Genomic DNA, 19,118 nt, shown 5'->3' with positions numbered 1-19,118 from the left:
ACTTCTTTCTAAGATAGCATTGGATGTCCTCACCAGCACAGTTAGGCAAAAGAAACAAAGAAAAGGTATCCACATTGGAAAGAAAAAAGTAAAATTGTCTCTATTTAGTAATAACATGATCTTACATATAGAAAATCCCAAAGACTTAGCCAAAAAAGTATTGGAACAGGTAAACAAGTCTAGTAATGTTGAAGGATACAAAATCAACATACAAAGATCAGTTTCATTTCTATACACTAATGAAAAACTATCTGAAAAAGATTAAGAAAACAATTCCAATAGCAACAAAAAAGTACTTAGATATAAATTTAACCAGACATGAAAGACCTGGTTAAAATTATGGAAAATTATAAAACACTGATTAAAGAAATTGAAGAAAACACAAGCAAATGGAAAACTATCCTGTGTTCATAATTAGAAGAATTAATATTGTTTTGATGTCCTTGACTAGCAGAGCTGCCACGTGCCATAGTGTGCTCCGCAGGAATTGTGGACAAGCACAGTTGAAGCTTGCCACCGGCCACTCCATCCCCTCAACCAGTGACCCTAACCACTTGATTGGTGGAGCTGCTGCATGCCACATGTGACTCCAGTGATCTAAGGACTTGTGGAGTCACATGTGACCAGACCACCAGTGAGCCGAAACTTTCAACTGGCAGAGGTGCTGTACACCACACATGTTCCCCAGGAATTGGGAATTAGCCTGCCCAGCATCTGCTCCCACCAGAAATATCACCCCCTGGAACAGTGGAGGCACCACACACTGCCTGCATCCCCCAGGGTTCCAAGGACTGGGGCACTCAGCATCTGCTGCCATGACTTCATACCCTTGATTGGCAGAGTGACTACATGCTGCATGCAGCCCCCCAGGAGTCTCAGGAACAGCCCATTTGGTGTCCACCACTGATGGTGGCCATATCTCATTTACTTGCAGAGCTGCTGCATGCTATGTGCATCGTCTAGGACTCCAGGTACTGGCCCACTCAGCACCTGGCACCACTAGTAACCTTGCCTCCTCGACTGGTACACCCCTGGGACCAAGTGACCAGTGGAGCTGTCATGTTTGGTATGCACCGCTCTTGCCTAAAAACCAGCCTATCTGGTGGCCCCAGTCCCCCACAAAGCTGTGCCATTGCCTCCAAAACTACACACAGCCTACAACATTGACACACTTGAAGGTACTTCCAACGTTGATTACAGCTGAAGCAGTTACATGGAAATTATTAATATAATACAGTGCCCACGTATCCAACCAACACCATAGGACTCATCTACAGAAAAACATCTTTGCCTATAAAAGTTTCCACCTCAGGGAACTAGAAAAATAAAAAAATGAAGCCCCAAATTGAAAATGTTTGAAATAACAAAAATTAGAGCAGAAATAGAGAGTAGAAAAACAAAAGAAAACATCAACAAAACTAACAGTTGGTTTATATATGTTATTCCATAAAATTGGAAGAGGTTACTGTTCCACCAAATTTGCAGATATAAATGTAGGAACCCAAGAAACATGAAAATCCAAGGAAATATGACACCTCCAAAGGAACACAATAATTCTTTAGTAACAGACTCCAAGGAAAATAAAATCTATGAATGCCTGAAAAGGAGTTCAAAATAATGATCTTAAGAACACTTAGTGAGATACAAGAGACTAGAAATGGAGAATTTAACAAAATCAGGAAAACAATTTTTGATCTAATTGAAATATTTTTTAAAAGCCCCTTTCCCCATTTAAAAAAAAGAAATACATGACAGAGAGACAGATACTACAAAACAGAGCTAAGTAGGAATCTTGGAGCTAAGGAATTCAATGAATGAAATAAAAACATTGCCATTTGATGGATTACCATAGTGATACAATTTGATTCTTTTCAAATTTATACAGGAGATGAATCAGAAGAAAGAATTTCTGAACTTGAAGACAGGTATTTTGAAATAACCCAGTCAGATGAAAAAAAGAGAAAAAAAAGAATGAAGAAAGTACACAGGACTTATGAAATACCATTAAGTGAAAAAATTTTCACATTATGTGAGTTTCAGAAGAAGAGATGAGAGACGGTGTAAATAACCTATTTAATAAAATAATAGCTAAAAACTTTGCAAGTCCTGGAAGAGATGTGGACATCCAGTTCCCAGGAAGCTTAAAAGTTTCCAAACATATTCAACACAAAAAGGTCCTCTACATGGCATATTTTAGTCAAATTGTCAAAAGGACAAACAGAGAATTCTAAAATGAGCAAGATAAAAGTGTCATGCTACATACAAGAGAATTCCCATCAGACTAACAGCAGATTTCTTTCTTTCTTTTTTTTTTTTTTTTTTTTTGACAGAGTCTTGCTCTGTCACCAGGCTGGAATGCACTGGCACGATTTCGGCTCACTGCAGCCTCTGACTCCCTAGTTCAAGCGATTATCCTGCCTTAGCCTCCCGAGTAGCTGGGATTACAGGCACGCAGCACCTCACCCAGCTAATTTTTGTATTTTTAGTAGAGAGAGGGTTTCACCATGTTGGTCAGGATGGTAATGCAGATTTCTTAACAGAAATCTTCCAGGCCAAGAGAGAAAGGGATACTACGTTTGAAGTGCTGGAGGGAAAAAAAAAGCCAACTAAGATATGATGTCCAGCAAAGCTATTCTTCAGAAATAAAGAAGAAAAAGATATTTTTTAGATAAGCAAAACTGAGGGAATTTATCACCACTAGATCAGTCTTACAAGAAATGCTCAAGGGAGTCCTACATCTGGAAGGGAAAGGATGATAACTACCATACGAAAACACCTGAAAGTAGAAAACTCACTGGAAGAACAGACATGAAATTGAGAAAGAGAAAGGAATCAAATTTTATCACTATAGTAATCCATCAAATGGCAAAGGTAAATGATAAGAGAGGAAGAATCAAACTGGGATATACAAAATAATGAACAAAAAGTTAACAAAATGACAGGAGTAAGTCCTCACTCATCAACAATACACTTGAATGTAAACAGTTTAAATTCCCTAATTAAAATATATAGATTGGCTGAATGAATGAATGAATGAAAAAAGATCCCATTATATGCCACCCAGAAGAAACTCACTTCACTTGTAAAGACACACAAAGACTGAAATTGAGGGATGACGAATGGTATTCCATACAAAAGGAAAAAACAAACAAACAAGCAAGAATAGCTATACTTATATCAGATAAAATAGATTTTAAGTCAAAAACTGTAAAAAGGGACAAAGAAGATTATTGTTTAATGATAAAGGGGTCAATTCAACAAGAGGATATAGCAATTATAAATATATATGAACCCAACACGGGAGCACCAAGATTCATAAAGCAAATATTACTAGATCTAAAGGGAAAGGTAGATCCCAATGCATTAATTAATGTAATGTCTAGCTGAACTGTCTAGCTGTTGAAGCTGGGGACTTCAACACCCCACACTCACCACTGGACAGATCATCTAGACAGAAAATCAACAAAGTAACATTGGATTTATTGTACACTATACACCAAATGAACCTAGCAGATATTTACATAACATTTTATCCACAAGCTGCAGAATACACATTCTTCTCATCAGCACATGGAACATTCTCCAGGATACATTTTATGTTAGGCCACAAAACAACCTCAAAAAATTTTTTTAAAATAAAAACTACATCAAGTATATTTTCAGGGAACAATAGAATAAAACAAGAAATCAATAACAAGAACATTGGAAATTGTACAAATACATGGAAATTAAACAACATTCTTCTGAACAACCATTGGCTCAATGCAGAAATTTAAAAGAAAGTTAAAAAACTCCTAAAAACAAATGAAAATGTAAATACAACAAACCAGCTGGGCGCAGTGGTTCATGCCTGTAATCCCAGCACTTTGGGAGGCTGAGGCAGGCAGATCACAAGGTCAAGGGGTCAACATGGTGAAGCACCGTCTCTACTAAAAATACAAAAATTAGCTGGGCGTGGTGGCGCTAATCCCAGCTACTCGGGAGGCTGAGGCAGGAGAATTGCTTGAACCAGGGAGGCAGAGATTGCAGTGAGCTGAGATCATGCTGCTGCACTCCAGCCTGGTAGACAGAGCAAGACTTCATCTCAGAGGAAAAAAAAAAAAAAAAAAAAAGAAACACAACATACCAAAACATACAGGATATGGTAAAACCAGTACTAGGACGTAAGTTTATAGCAATAATGCCTACATCATAAAAAGTATAAATATTTCAAGTAAAAAAAAAAAACCCTAACAATTAGCCTCAAGAAACTAGAAGGGCAAGAAGAAACGAAGCCCAAATTTTGTAGAAGGAAAAAATAATAAATATCAGAGGAGAAATAAATGAAATAAAGACCAAAATTATAATACAAAAGACCAACAAAATAAGAGTTTGTGTTTTGAAAAGATAAAATTGACAAACCTTCGCTAGACTAACTATGAAAAAAAGAGAGAAGATCCAAATAAAGAAAATCAGAAACCAAAAGGAGGCATTAAAACTGATACTAGAGAAATACAAAGGATCACCGGAGACTATTAAGAACTATATGCCGCGGGGCACAGTGGCTCATGCCTGTAATCCCAGCACTTTGGGAGGTCAAGGCAGGCAAATCTCTTGAGGTCAGGAGTTCGAGACCAGCCTGGCCAACATGGTGAAACCCTATCTCTGCTAAAAACAAAACAAAACAAAACAAAGCAAAAAACCCCACAAAAATTAGCCAGGTTTGGTGGCATGCGCCTGTAGCCCCCAACTACTTGGGAGGCTGAGGCATGAGAATCACGTGAATCTGGGAGGCAGAGGCTGCAGTGAGCCGAGATTGAGATGCAACCTGGGAGACACAGCAAGAAGAAAGAGAAGGGAGGGAGGGAGGAAGGGAGGGAAGGAGGAAGGAAGGGAGGGAGGGAAGGAGGGAGGGAAAGAAAGAGAAAAGGAAAGAGAGAACTACTATATGAAAGAAGGAAGGAGAGAAAGAGAGAACTAGCATATGCCAACAAATTGGAAAACTTAAAAGAAGTAGATAAACTCATAAACACATGGAACACACCAAAATAAAGTCAAGAAAAAATAGAAAACCTAATCAGACTAATAATGAGTAACAAGAGTGAATCAGCAGTAGGAAGTATCCCAACAAACAAAAGCCCAAAACAAGATGACTTCACTGCTGGATTCTATTAAACTTTTAAAGAACTAACACCTTCTCTTCTTAAAGTATTACAAAAAGTTGAATGGGTGGGAATTCTTCCAAACTCATTCCATGAGGACAGTATCACCCTGATGCCAAAATCAGAAAAGAATACAACAAAAAGGAGAATGCTACAGGCCAATATCCATTGTGAACATAGATGCAAAAATTCTCAACAAAATACTAGCAATCCAAATCCAATAGCACATCAAAAAGAATATACACCACAATTAAGTGGGATTGATTCCAGGGATGCAAGGAAGGTTCAACACATGGAAATCAATAAATGTGATATATCACATCAACAGAATGAAGACCAAAAAGCATATAATCATCTCAATAGACATCAAAAATATTTGATGAAATTCAACATCCTGCATGATATAAACTCTCAACAGGTGAGATGTAGAAGAAATGTACCTCAACACAATCAAGGTTACATATGACAAACTCACAGCTAACATCATACAGAATGGGGAAAAGTTGAAAGCTTTTCAATAAGAACTGGAACAAGACAAGGATGCCCACTTTTACTACTCTTATTCAACAAAGTACTGGAAGTCCTAGACAGAGAAATTAGGCAAGATTAAAAAAAGGGGGGCATTTAAATTGGAAAGGAGAAAGTCTAATTGCCCCTGTTTGCAGACAACATGATCTTTATATAAAAAAAATACTAAAGATTCCACAAAAAACCTCTTAGAACTGATAAACAAATTCAGTAATGTTGCAGGATACAAAATCAACATATAAATTCAGTAGTGTTTCTACACACCAATAACAAACTAGTTGAAAAAGAATCAAGAAAGCAGTATGATTTACAATAGCTACAACAAAATAAAATACCAAGGAATAAGTTTAACCAAGGAGGTGAAGATCTATACAACAAAAACTACAAAACATTGATGAAAGGAACTGAAGGGAACACAAACAAATGAAAAGATACCCCATGTTCCTGATCTAAAAGAATTAAGATTGGTAAAATGACTATACTACCCAAAGTGATCTACAGAGTCAATGCAATCCTTATCAAAATACCAATGACATTCTTTAAAGAAATAAAAACCAAAATCCTAAAATTCATATGGAGCCACAGAAGTCTCCAAACAGCCAAAACATTATTGAATAAAAGAACAAAGCTGGAGGTATCACACTATGGAGCTTCAAAATACACTACAAAATCATGGTAGCCAAGACAGCGTGGTACTAGCATAAAAGCAGACACACAGAAGAATGAGACAGAATACAAAACCCAGATATAAATCCATATATTTACATTCAGCTCACTTTTGAGAAAGGTGCCAAGAATATATATTAGAGAAAAGACAGTCTCTTCAAAAAATAGTGCTGCATTCACCAGTATCCATATGCAGAAGAATGAACTAACCCCTATCTCTCACCATATATAAAAATAAACTCTTGATGAATTAAAGGCTAAAATATAAAACCTGAAACTATAAAGCTACTAGAAGAAAACAGGAAAAATGCTTCAGGACATTGGACTGGGCAATACTTTTTATATATATATGATTTCAAAACCACGGACAACAAAAGCAGAAACAGACAAGTGTGATTATATCAAACTGAAAAGCTTTGCACAGCAAAGGAAATAATTAACAGAGTGAAGAAGTAACTTACAGAATGGGAGAAAATATTTGCAAACTATACATCTGACTAGCTATTCATATCCAGGATATAAGGAACTCAAACAACTCAAGAGTGAAAAAACCCAAATAATCCAATCGCAAAAGGAAAAATAGACTTTTTTTTTTTTTTTTTTTTGAGACAGTCTCGCTCTGTTGCCCAGGCTGGAGTGCAATGGTGCAATCTTGGCTCACTGCAACCTCGGCCTCCTGGGTTCAAGTGATTCTCCTGCCTCAGCCTCCCAAGTAGCTGGGATTACAGGCACCCTCCACCACGCCCAGCTAATTTTTATATTTTTAGTAGAGACGGGGTTTCACCAGGTTGGCTAGGCTGGTCTCTAACTCCTGACCTCAGGCGATCCATCCAGCCTCCCAAAGTGCTGGGATTACAGGCGTGAACCAGCGTGCCTGGCCAGGATGATAGACCTTATACACATTTCTCAAAAGAAAACATACAAATGAAAAACAGATATATAAAAAACTGTTCAATATCACTAGTCATCAGGGAAATGCAAATCAAAACTACAATGAGATAAAACATTACTCAAGTTAAAATTGCCATCATCAAAAAGACAAAAGATAACAATTGTTGCTGATGTGGAGAAAAAGAACAGTTACACACCATTGGTGGGATTTTAAATTAGTATGTTCATTATGGAAAACAGTATGGAGATTTCTCAAAAAATTAAAAACAAAACTACCATAGATCCAGCAATCAAAGTAGCGAGTATATCCAAAAGAAAGAAAATCAACATATTGAAGAAATCTGCACTCCTATGTTTATTTTAGCACTGTTCACAATAGCTAAGATATGGAATCAACCTAAGTGTTTATTAACAAATTAATGAAAAGCAAATATGATGTATATACAAAATAGAATATTATTCAGTAATAAAAAGAGTGAAATCCTATTATTTGCAACAACACGGATGAACTCAGAACACACTATGTTAAGTACATTAAACCATACATGATCTCACCCATAAGTGGAATCCAATAAATGTATCTCACAGAGGCAGAGAATCTAGAAGACATTAAGTAAATTAAGCCAGACACAGAAATACAAACACCACATGATCTCACCCACATATGGAATCCAAAAAGTTTATCTCATAGAAGTAGAGAAGTAGGGGTTACCAGAGACTGCTGGAGCTGGGGATAGGGTAGAGGGAGGAATGGAGAAAGATTGGCCAATGCATATAAAGTTACAATTAGGAAGAAAATGTTCCGGTGTCCTATTGCGTAGCAGAGTGACTGTATAGTATATTTCAGAATAGCTAGAAGAGGGGATTTTGAATGTTCTCACCACAAAGACACGACAAGTGTTTGAGGTGATGGAAATGATCATTACACAATGTACACATGTATCACAACATCACATTGTGCCACATAAATATGTACAGTTATTATGAGGCAATTAAAATTCTTTTAAAAAGCTGATGTCATAGAAGCAGCAAGTGGAATAGTGGTTACTAGAGGCTGGTAAGGGTAGAGGATTGCAGGGGATGAGGAGAGGTGGATCAGGTACAAGATTACATTCAAATAGCGGTAATAAGTTCCAGTCTTCTATGGCACAGTAGGGTAACTATAATTACCAATAACATATTACATATCTCAAAATAGCTAAAAAAGAGGATTTTGAATGTTCTCACCTTAAAGAAATGATTAATGTTTTAGGTGATACCTTAATTTGATCATTACATATTGTACACGTGTATCAAAACACCATTTTGCACCCTGTAAATATGAACAATTATTACATCAATACAAAGTAAAATAAAACTTAAAAAAGTGAACACAAATAAAGGAAATATATTCTATGTTCAGGGACTGGAAGAATTAGCATTGTTAAAATGTTCATACTACCCAAAGCTATCTAAAGATTCAATACAATCTCTCAAGATTCTAATGTCACTTTTCACAGATAAAGAAAAAAGCAATCATTAAATTCATATGGAACCACAAAAGATCTCAAATAGCCAAAGCAATCTTGAGCAAAAATAACAAAGTTAGAGTCACTATACTCTGATTTCAAAATATAAAGTGATTATAATTAAAATGTCCTGGGGCTGGCACAAAAGCAGACACATCACTCAGTGGAACAGGATGGAAAGTTTAGAAATACACCCATGTGTTTATGAACAATTGATTTTTGAAAAAGGTGCCAAGAACACAGGATGAAGAAAGGACAGTCTCTTCAATAAACGATATTGAAACAAGTGGATATCCACATGCACATGTGTGAAATTGAACCCTTATCTCACACCATGTACAAAAACGAACTCAAATTAGATTAAAAAGTTAAATGTAAGACCTGCAACTATAAAACTACAAGAAGAAAATATATGGGCAAACTCCATGACATTGATCTTGGCAATAACTTTTTTGAATATGACATAAAAAGCATAGACAACAAAAGCAAAAATAGACAAATGGGATTACATCAAACTAAAAAGCTTCTGTACAGCAAAGAAAACAGTTAACAAGGTGAAGGACAACCCACAGAGTGAGAGAAAATATTTGCAAACCAAACAGGTGATAGGGGTTAATATCCAAAATATGTAAGAAATTCAAACAGCTCAATAGCAAGAAAACAAATAACCTGATCTTAAAAAAGGGGAAAGGACCTGAACAAACATTTCTCAAAATTACATTTAAGTGGACAACAGGGAGAGTGTAGGCTTGCGCTAACTCTCTTCTTTCACCTAGTTGCACTCCTGAGAGAAAGATGGGTCACCAGCAGCTGTACTGGAGCCACTCATGAAAATTCAGTCAGGGTTCTTGCTCTTGTCGAGTCTGCTCAAACCGGCATGATCTGATCTGGAAATACGGCCTCAATATGTGCCAGCAGTGCTTCCATCAGTACGCAAAGGATATAGGTTTCATTAAGTTGAACTAAGTGATCTTCCTTGAATGGATTATCCAAGGCATCTACACAATGAAAAACCATGATAGCTCTTTGTACATAAAATAAACATAAATAAATAAATGGACAACAGGTACATGAAGAAATGCTTAGCACCTCTAATCATTGTGGGAACGCAAATTAAACCACAATGAGATATCACCTTACACCTCTTTGAATGGCTATTATCAAAAAGATTAAAGATAAGTGTTGGCAAGGATGCTGAGAAAAGGAACTCTTATACATTATTGGTGGGAATGTAAATTAGTATGGCCATTATGGAAAACAGTATGGAGTTTTCTCAAAAAACTAAAAATAGAACTACTCTATGATTCAGCAGTCCTACTTGTGGGAATATATGAAAATGGATTGTGATCAATATGTTGATGGAATAGCTGTATTACTCACAATTGCTAAATTCAGTCTAAGTATCCATCATCAGATGAATGGATAAAGAAAATGTGATCTATAAATACAATGGAGTACAATATTTAGCCTTTAAAAAAAGGATGGACATTTTGTCGTTTGCAACTCCGAGGATCAACCTGAAGGACGTTATGCTAAATGAAATAAGCCAAGCACAGAAAGATGAATCTCTCGTGATCTGATATATGTCAAAGCTAAAAAAGTTGAACTCATAACAATAGAGAGTAGAATGTTACCAGAGGCTGAGGCAGAGGGCAAGAGAGAATGGGGAGTTGTTGGTCAAAGGGTGCAAAGATTGAGATAGACAAGAGGAATGTGTTTTGAAGTCTACTGAAGAACAGGGTGACTGTAGTCAATAGTAATATATTGTATATTTCAGAATAACAGAAAGAATAAAATTTAAATGTCTCACCATAAAAATGATAAGTAAGGGAGATGATGGATGTGTTAATTAGCTTGATTTAATCATTCCACATTGTAGGCATGTATCAAAGAATCACACTGTACCCATTAATATGTATGTAGTTTGTCAATTTAAATGGTAGTAATAGAAGGAGGGAAGAGATAGTTTTTCAGACAAGATGCAAATATTTTAAGACATCAGTTCTCTCTGAATTGATCTATAGATTCAATACAATTCCATTCAAAATCTCAGCAGAATTTTCTTAGAACTTGATAAGTCAATACAAAAATTTATGTCGCAGAGCAAATGGCCATGATTGCCAAGGCACAACTGAATAAGAAGTGAGGAAACTTAGTCTAGTTTATACCAGGACATATCCCGGAACTGTGGTGATTAAGCCACTCAAAATTATCGGCACAAAAGTGGACAAGTAGACAAACGGCACAGAGCAGAGAGCCCAGAAACAAATCCAAACCTAAACAGAAAGCTTATTAGGTCAGAGGTGATGCTGCGTGTATCCGTGTGTAAAGGAACGTCCATTCAATAAATGTTGGCACAGTCGTTATCTGTTGAGAAGAAAATTAAACAGAACCACTACCTCATTTTATAACAAAAATACAATCAAAGTGTTAAACCTATAGGAGAATTTATAGAAACCCATTTCTTCCATTGTGGGGAACAAGGTGAGTCCTTAAAGAAGAATTGAATTGTGTCCTTTGTTCACCAATAACTAAAATGTCTGTGGGATTGTTTTGCAGATACCTTTTTCCAGCCTACATCATTGCACCTGGCTACCAAAGTACTGGGAATACTCTGCTGTGGCCTATTTTTTGGCATTGTTGGACTGAAGATTTTCTTCTCCAAATTCCAGGGTAAGCGAGAGAGAGAAGCATGGGCCAGTGCCTTATTCATGGTTCCAGCAGGGACAGGATCAGAGATGCTCCCACATCCCAGCTGCTTCTCTTCCTCTTTTCCTAGCCTCCAGGGGCCCAGGCCCAAAAAAGTAATCATCCTTCTCTAGGGTATTCTAACACCTCTTCCTCTGGAAATATCAACTATGACAGGCCCTTGCTACTTCATTTAGGTCAAATAATAAGGGGATGAATGATTTTCAGTACCTATAGAGAGAGCTTGGATAATTTTCCATGAACAACACCTAGACTCCTATTAAAAAGTTTTAATGTGGTGAACAAATTCATAAAGGAGGAAGCAAAAGTGACTGACAATAAGATAAAATTATATTCAGTCTCAATAAGACTTTTCACCCCCAAAACCAATTTCCTCCTCCCTGGGAGTGACACTTCCCATTGAGGATGAGGCCGCCCCCGCCTCCCCTCCCAGCCGCCTTCTCCCATCTCCATCCCCACCTCCACAGCATCCCAGCTGTTGTCCCTCTCCTTAGCAGGCACCTTCCTCCTGATCTCTTGCTCCACCCCAGACAGCTACACTACGTGCAGGCGCTGGGGAAGCACATATAAGTGTCCTAGGAGAGGCCCAGCCCTTCACACCTGCAGCTCGTCCCACCTGTGCAAGGCGCTGGGGAAACGAGCACATATAAGTGTCCTAGGAGAGGCCCAGCCCTTCACACCTGCAGCTCGTCCCACCTGTGCAAGGAGCCAGCGCCGTGTTTGTACCTTGCACACTCCTGTGTCCATCACTGAATATACTGTTTCTGTTTCAGGGAAAATCCAGGCGGAATTGGGTAAGTATGTGTCATGTCCTGAGCCTCCCACACATGGTTCTCCCGAGTCCCTCCCTGATCCACAGTTTGAGCCTCTGGACGACCCTGGCTCCAGGCTGGACAGGAAGCACCGGCAGGTGGAGGAGAGCAGCTGCCTGGCTCTCTCCGTCCACTGCTATGAGTTGCCCCTCAGATATCTGGAGGGCTTAGGATAGAACCCAGGGCCTGGAAGTCCCCACGAATTGTCTGTGCCTGTTGCCCGTTGGTTCGCTGTGTGTGTGGTGGGGGGAGGTGTTATCATGAGCTCTGAGGGTGTGTGGGCCACAGTGAGGAACCTGAGAAAAATTTGTGGGTGATCCTCGACCTCCCCTGGCCTGATGCTTTGAGACTTTATCCAGTCTTGTATCAACCACTAAATAGTGTGCTTTTTGCTTCGTGGAAACTCCAGGATAAACTGGGTGAGTGTTATCACTCGCAGGGCTTTCCTCCCACGCCCTCCCTGGGCCCCCACTCTGTGATGTCAGCCTCTTACGTGTTTTTTGTTTTTGTTTTTCAGACTGGAGAAGAAAGCACAGACAGGCAGGTAAAAGAAAATATTCCTCTTCACACATTTATGACTTCTTTCCAAGTCTCTTGTTTATGAATTTTTATATGCTGAGGCCCATGGGTCCCTGCAGAGCCAAGCTTGTGATGGGAACTCTGAAATTGCAGATTCTAGGGGAGGTGCATTTTGTAGAGAAGCCCCATAGCCTTCTTCAGATCTCTGGAGGGCCCACAACACTCAAAAAGGGTCCTAATCCTTGATTTCTCCCTTCTCCCTGCGCCCTGTTTCCCACGTGAGCACTGAACTGCCTGCTCTGTCTGCTTGCTTTCAGAATTGAGAGATGCCCGGAAACACGCAGGTACCAACACCTGAGCAGGTGACGGTGGGACAGAATCTCAGGTGGACATGAGAGGGGGAACTGAACAGGGACAGATACGGGAACACAGAGTGATGCTGAGACCCATCCTGCCTGCAGATGGAGAAACTGGATGCTTGATCGCCCCCAAGGGTGCAGTGCCCCCAGACACACTTCTTCCCCTTGGTCTAGAAGGGGAGAAGACAGGGGCTGGGTAAACGGGAGACAGGGGGGGTCTTTGGCACAGTTTCAGGGAATTGAGGGCAATAGTGACTGGTCAGGGGTCTGAGCTGAGGGGAAGGAAGTAAAGTCAGGCAGAAAATTCTGAGTGGGAGGAAGTTAGATAGTGGGGTCCCTCCAGCTCTTATGAATCAAATAGTTTTATGTATGAAGGGACAGTGGCAGGGTTGGGTGATATGCCGAGATTGGGATGTCATATTGAGACATATCTAGACATTGATGAGTCCTCCAGGCTGCACTGGTGATACCTGAAAGGCAGTGTCTGAGGGAGGCTCAGGTCCGGGGCCTCACCTATGCCACCCAGAGCCAGTCCGCAGTGGGAGGGTCGACCTCTTGTTCCAGCCCAGATTTCCTCTTCAGTAACTCATGCTTCCTCTCTCCCCCACCGCACCCCAGTGGAGGTGACTCTGGATCCAGAGACGGCTCACCCGCAGCTCTGCGTTTCTGATCTGAAAACTGTAACCCATAGAAAAGCTCCCCAGGATATGCCTCACTCGGAGAAGAGATTTACAAGGAAGAGTGTGGTGGCTTCTCAAAGTTTCCAAGCAGGGAAACATTACTGGGAGGTGGACGGGGGACACAATGAAAGGTGGCGCGTGGGAGTGTGCCGGGATGATGTGGACAGGAGGAAGCAGCACGTGCCTTTGTCTCCCGATCATGGGTACTGGGTCCTCAGACTGAATGGAGGACATTTGTATTTCACATTAAATCCCCGTTTTATCAGCCTCATCCCCAGGACCCCACCTACACAAATAGGGGTCTTCCTGGACTATGAGTGTGGGACCATCTCCTTCTTCAACATAAATGACCAGTCCCTTATTTATACCCTGACATGTCAGTTTGAAGGCTTATTGAGGCCCTACATTGAGTATCCATCCCATAATGGGCAAGATGGAACTCCCGTAGTCATCTGCCCAGTCACCCAGGAATCAGAGAGAGAGGCCTCTTGGCAAAAGGCCTCTACAATCCCAGAGACAAGCAACAGTGAGTCCTCCTCACAGGCAACCATGCCCTTCCTCCCCAGGGGTGATGTGTAGGATGAATCACACCCCACATTCTTCTTTAGGGATACTAAGGTTTCTCTCCCAGATCCAAAGTCCCGCAGCAGCCAGCCAAGGTGGCTTCCAGATGAAGGGGGATTGGCCTGTCCACATGGGAGTCAGGGGTCATGGCTGCCCTGAGATGGGAGGGAAGAGGGCTGACATTACATTTAGTTTGCTCTCACTCCATCTGGCTAAGTGATCTTGAAATACTCACCGCCTCTCAGGTGAGGAATCGTCAGGAATTCCCATCTCACAGGCTGTGGTGTAGATTAAGTAGACAAGGAATGTGAGTAATGCTTAGATCTTGTTGATGACAGAGTGTATCCTAATGGTTTGTTCATTATATTACACTTTCAATAAGGTCTTTGCTTGTTTGTTTCACATGAATTTATTGTTCCCTACTCAAATCACCCATGAAACAGGCATCTGCTCTGTGCCAGAGCCAAGGAATTATAGGGAAGGCGGCACTTCCATTGCATTCTATAGAGCCCGCATTACTTTCATACCAAAACCAGACCAGGACATTACAAGAAAAGAAAGGAAAACTACACGTCCATATCCCCCATGAACTTAGACACAAATATTCTAATTAAAATTTTAGCAAACTGAATCCAGCAATACATTCAAAGAATAATACATCACTACTAAATGTGGTTTTTCTCATATGTGGCTTAATATTAACATATCAACCAGTTTAATTAACCACATTAACAAACTGAAAAAGAAAACTATACGATCATTTCAATAGATGCAGGAAAAAATTACATCTGTGAGCAAAGAAGCTACACAGATGACAAGCACATGAAAAGATACTCAACATCATAGTAATTGAGAAAATTCAAATTAAAACAATGAGATACCATTCCTACCTATTGGAGTGGTAATAAAATTACACGGAATGATCATACCCAGTGTTGGCCAGAATGTGCAGAAACTGAAACTCACACCCTGCTGATAGGAATGTAAAAGAGTGTAAAAATGTAAAAACTATTTTGGAAAACTGTTTGGCAGTTTCTTTAAAAGTAAACAGTCACCTAATGTGTGGTCCAGCCATCCCACTCTTAAGTATTCACCAAGAGAAAAGGCACTGCATGTCTTGACAAAGCCTTGTACCTCAATATACATAGAAGCCTCATTCAGAATAGTTGAAAGGTGGAGACAGCCCAGATACTCACAACAGATGAGCAGATAAACAAACCGTGGTGCATCCACACATCAGGCACTCCATGACAGTCAAAAATCAACTCTTCGGGCAGGCAGTGAAGGGTCGTCACACAGCAGCTGTGGGTGCAGGAGGTGGTGGACTCCATGGTGAAGAGTCTGGACAGAGAGAATATCCAGAAGATCCAGGTGAGCAGCCCAAGGCTCAGCCAAGGTGTGGCCAAGGTGAAAGACCAGAAAGGCGAAGGCTCCCAGCCTCTCAGGTGGCCTCATGTTCTGGTGCAGTGCCAGCTGTTGTGAGAACAGCCAGGCATCCACGCAGCAGGTGCAGCAGTGCACTGGGCACTGCCATGCACTTCTAGCTCAAGCCTAGGCCTTGGTGACCAGCAAGCTGGAGAAGTTCCAGGACCACCTGGCCTGGTGCATCATGCATTGCTATCACAAAGCTGAAGATTCAAGCAGGGAGTAAGGAGCTTCAGGTGAAGCAACCACTGGACGGCTGAGTGACCAAGTGTGTGGATGACCACATACACCTCATCCCGACTATGAACAAGGAAATGAAGGAGTCTCTCTTTTCCTCTGAGAAATGAAAGTCTTTGCCGGTGGCCATCAGGGCTGAGGGCAAGAATATATTTTTTTAAAGGGAATGGGAATTTTAGTCTTTTAAGCAAAGTTTATGAAGGAAGAAATTAAGAATGGCAACAAGTGAAAGGCATATGTCACTTGCCTCTGCACACCGGGTCTTTTATGTTTCTGTCCCAAAAAGTGAAATGAAAAAAACTAGTGCTAATTGGGGTCAGGGATACTCCAGGAGAGGGTTTTAGACCTCAGGTTTCATGTGGCAGCAGGGATCTCTCTTGTCACAAGCCAGAGCCCTCCACAGTACCAAATTCTTCTTGCTACACAGGGACGACCAGGCTGGCGGGTTAGATCTGATGGCGTTTGAGGAGAGGTGTTTCTGTTTGTTGCCACATCCTGTTTCCCAAAGAGTCACCACACCATTTCCCATAAGCTGTCAAACAAAATCCATGAGGTCACTAACTTGGGAAAAAAGGTTTTCTGGGTCTTTGTTTCCTTGATTTTTTGTAATGTATACATGGAATAAAAGTTGATTTTAAGATGTGGAATTGGGAGGGAGAGCAGTTTGGATAAGAACTTTGAAAGGTTCCTTGTGGATACCCTTTCTGCCCATCAAGATGTGGATGTGCAGTTCTTCCACAAATTATTACACACTGCAAATTATTACACACTGCATCTTTCAGCCTGGAGACCACGCAAAAAACACAAGAGGCAACACAAGAGGCAAACACAAGAGGTCACACTAATTATGGGAAACAGAGCTTCCCTCTTACTGGCTAGTAGGGCTTGAGGCTGCCTGGAGCAACATGACAAGACAATCTTACAGCAGCACTTTCCCCCTCAAAAAGAAGGGGGTTTTGATTGTGATATATATTGGTAGCCTGGAATGAACAGTAAAAGAGTAGCTGTTGGCTACTTGCTTATAAGAGAGTTATGATGCACTGAAGTTGGAAAAACCTGGTTTTCATAGAACAGAATACAATGAAAGCCTAAACCCAGCATTTCTTACTTAGCCCCCTGAATTAACAATTGAGACAAACCCGTGGAAACAGGAAGTAAGGGAGGGAGAAAAATAAGCAACTTGGGCTGGGATGAGCTGTGACTCCCTTAGAGCAAACAAGTGGCAGCCTCCTATTACCAAATACTGTATTCGCCTGGGGCCTTGGTAGCATGCAGTTTTCCTGCCCCAGCATGGCATCTTACTGTTTTAATAGCAAACTCATTGTATTTTCACCAACTTATTACTTGAAATGATAATATAGCCTGTCCATTTGCTGTTTTCAGGCTGTGATATATTTTCCTAGTGGTTTGGTTTTAAAACTAAATGAAGTTTAATTTGCTTCCCACCCCACAAAAATGAACTATTCATGCACACAACATTGATGGAGCTCAAAAATAATTACTCCCAGTGAAACAAGGTAGATAAAAAAAGAATACAGTCTATGTGATTCCATGTATATGAAACTCTAGAGAATGCAAACTAATCTATAGTGAGAAAGCACATCAGTGGTTGCTTGGAGGGGAGGGAGGGGTGGGAGGAAGGCACCAGGATGCTTTTGGAAGTGAAGATATATTCACTATCTTTTTTTTTTTTTTTTTTTTTTTTTTTGAGACAGAGTCTCATGTCGCCCAGGCTGGAGTGCAGTGGCGCTATCTCCGCTCACTGCAGGCTCCGCCCCCCGGGGTTCACGCCATTCTCCTGCCTCAGCCTCCCGAGTAGCTGGGACTACAGGCGCCCGTCACCTCGCCCGGCTAATTTTTTGTATTTTTAGTAGAGTCAGGGTTTCACCGTGTTAGCCAGGATGGTCTCGATCTCCTGACCTCGTGATCCACCCGCCTCGGCCTCTCAAAGTGCTGGGATTACAGGCGTGAGCCACCGCGCCTGGCTATATTCACTATCTTGATTGTCACTTTGGTGGTGATGGATTATGGACATATTAATAAATCAAATATAATCAAATTAAATACTTTAAATGTGTACAGTTTATTTTATGTCAACTATCCCTTAATAAAGCTGCTTTAAAAAATATTAAACACTAGCACCACCAATAACCAACAGCTATTGGGTCAGAGATATTACAGGAGAGTGTTTTAGACCTTATGTTTCATGTGGCCAGTGCTTGTCCTGGCAGCAGGGATCTGCCTTGTAACAAACCAGAGCCCTCCATGGTACCAAATCCTTCTTACTACACAGGGACCACCAGGCTGGACAGAGAGAACATCCAGAAGATCCAGGTGAGCAGCCCGAAGCCCAGCCAAGGCGTGGCCAGGGTGAAAGACCAGAAAGGCGAAGGTTCCCGGCCTTCGAACCTCATCCTTTGAGTGCTATGCCCACACTTAAATATACATGCTTTATTTTAAAGAGCAGTTCTAGGTTCCTAGAAAAGTCACATGGAAAGTACAAAGAGTTCCCATATACCCTCTGCCCACACAGGTGCATAGCTCTCCCTACTGTCCACATCCCACCAAGATGGAACATTGTAACTATCGATAAACCTATGTTAACACATCATTATCACCCAAAGTCTGCAGCTGACATTAGCGTTCACTCTTGGTGTTGTACATTCCATGGGTTTTGGCAAATGGATAATGACATGGATCTATCATCACTGCATCACACAGATGCTTTCTTTGCCCTAAAAATCCTCTGTGCTCTGCTATTATTCATGCTTCCCTCACCACTAACCTCTGGCAACCACTGGTCTTTTTATTATTTCCAGAGTTTTGCCTTTTCTGGAATGCCATATAGTTGGAATCATACGGTATGTGGTGTTTTTAGATTGTTTTCTTTCACTTTATAATATAAACACTCACATTTTAAAAATCACAGTGATATGCCTGATACACTACTGTTGGTTTATTGATTTTATGTAATGTCCAAGTCTGCAGGTACTCAGGTACCTGAGTATAGACAGTGTCAAGAGGAGGAGAGGGATGTGCTTCTTAATGCAGCATTTGCTGAGTGAGAAGAGGTGACCCC

General features: G+C 40.6%; 2 protein-coding genes and 2 pseudogenes across 5 annotated transcripts in view; 3 read left to right on the top strand and 1 right to left on the bottom strand.

The window, feature by feature from the left end:
• Nucleotides 1-14,758, top strand: part of BTNL8 (butyrophilin like 8) — a 45,231-nt gene extending 30,473 nt beyond the window's left edge. For 3 of the 4 annotated variants that reach the window (XM_030824094.1, XM_030824103.1, XM_030824106.1), the window contains 5 exons: nt 11,294-11,407; nt 12,217-12,237; nt 12,773-12,799; nt 13,092-13,118; nt 13,752-14,754. In XM_030824094.1, the coding sequence (XP_030679954.1) occupies nt 11,294-11,407; nt 12,217-12,237; nt 12,773-12,799; nt 13,092-13,118; nt 13,752-14,392 (830 nt within the window). In that variant the 3' untranslated portion in view covers nt 14,393-14,754. Of the gene's footprint in view, nt 1-11,293; nt 11,408-12,216; nt 12,238-12,772; nt 12,800-13,091; nt 13,119-13,751 lie in introns of all 4 variants that reach the window. The other variant, XM_030824089.1, reaches the window with a different exon arrangement.
• Nucleotides 1-19,118, bottom strand: part of ZFP62 (ZFP62 zinc finger protein) — a 124,721-nt gene that overhangs the window by 69,809 nt on the left and 35,794 nt on the right. The gene's annotated exons all lie outside the window — the stretch shown is intronic.
• LOC115837615 lies at nt 9,530-9,700 on the top strand (annotated as a pseudogene).
• LOC100588380 lies at nt 14,524-16,149 on the top strand (annotated as a pseudogene).

This window comes from Nomascus leucogenys, chromosome 2 (genome assembly GCF_006542625.1).
Source record: "Nomascus leucogenys isolate Asia chromosome 2, Asia_NLE_v1, whole genome shotgun sequence".
NCBI lineage: Eukaryota > Metazoa > Chordata > Mammalia > Primates > Hylobatidae > Nomascus > Nomascus leucogenys.
The sequence above is the reverse complement of the archived record's forward strand: the minus strand, read 5'-3'. Positions and strand labels throughout refer to the sequence as shown.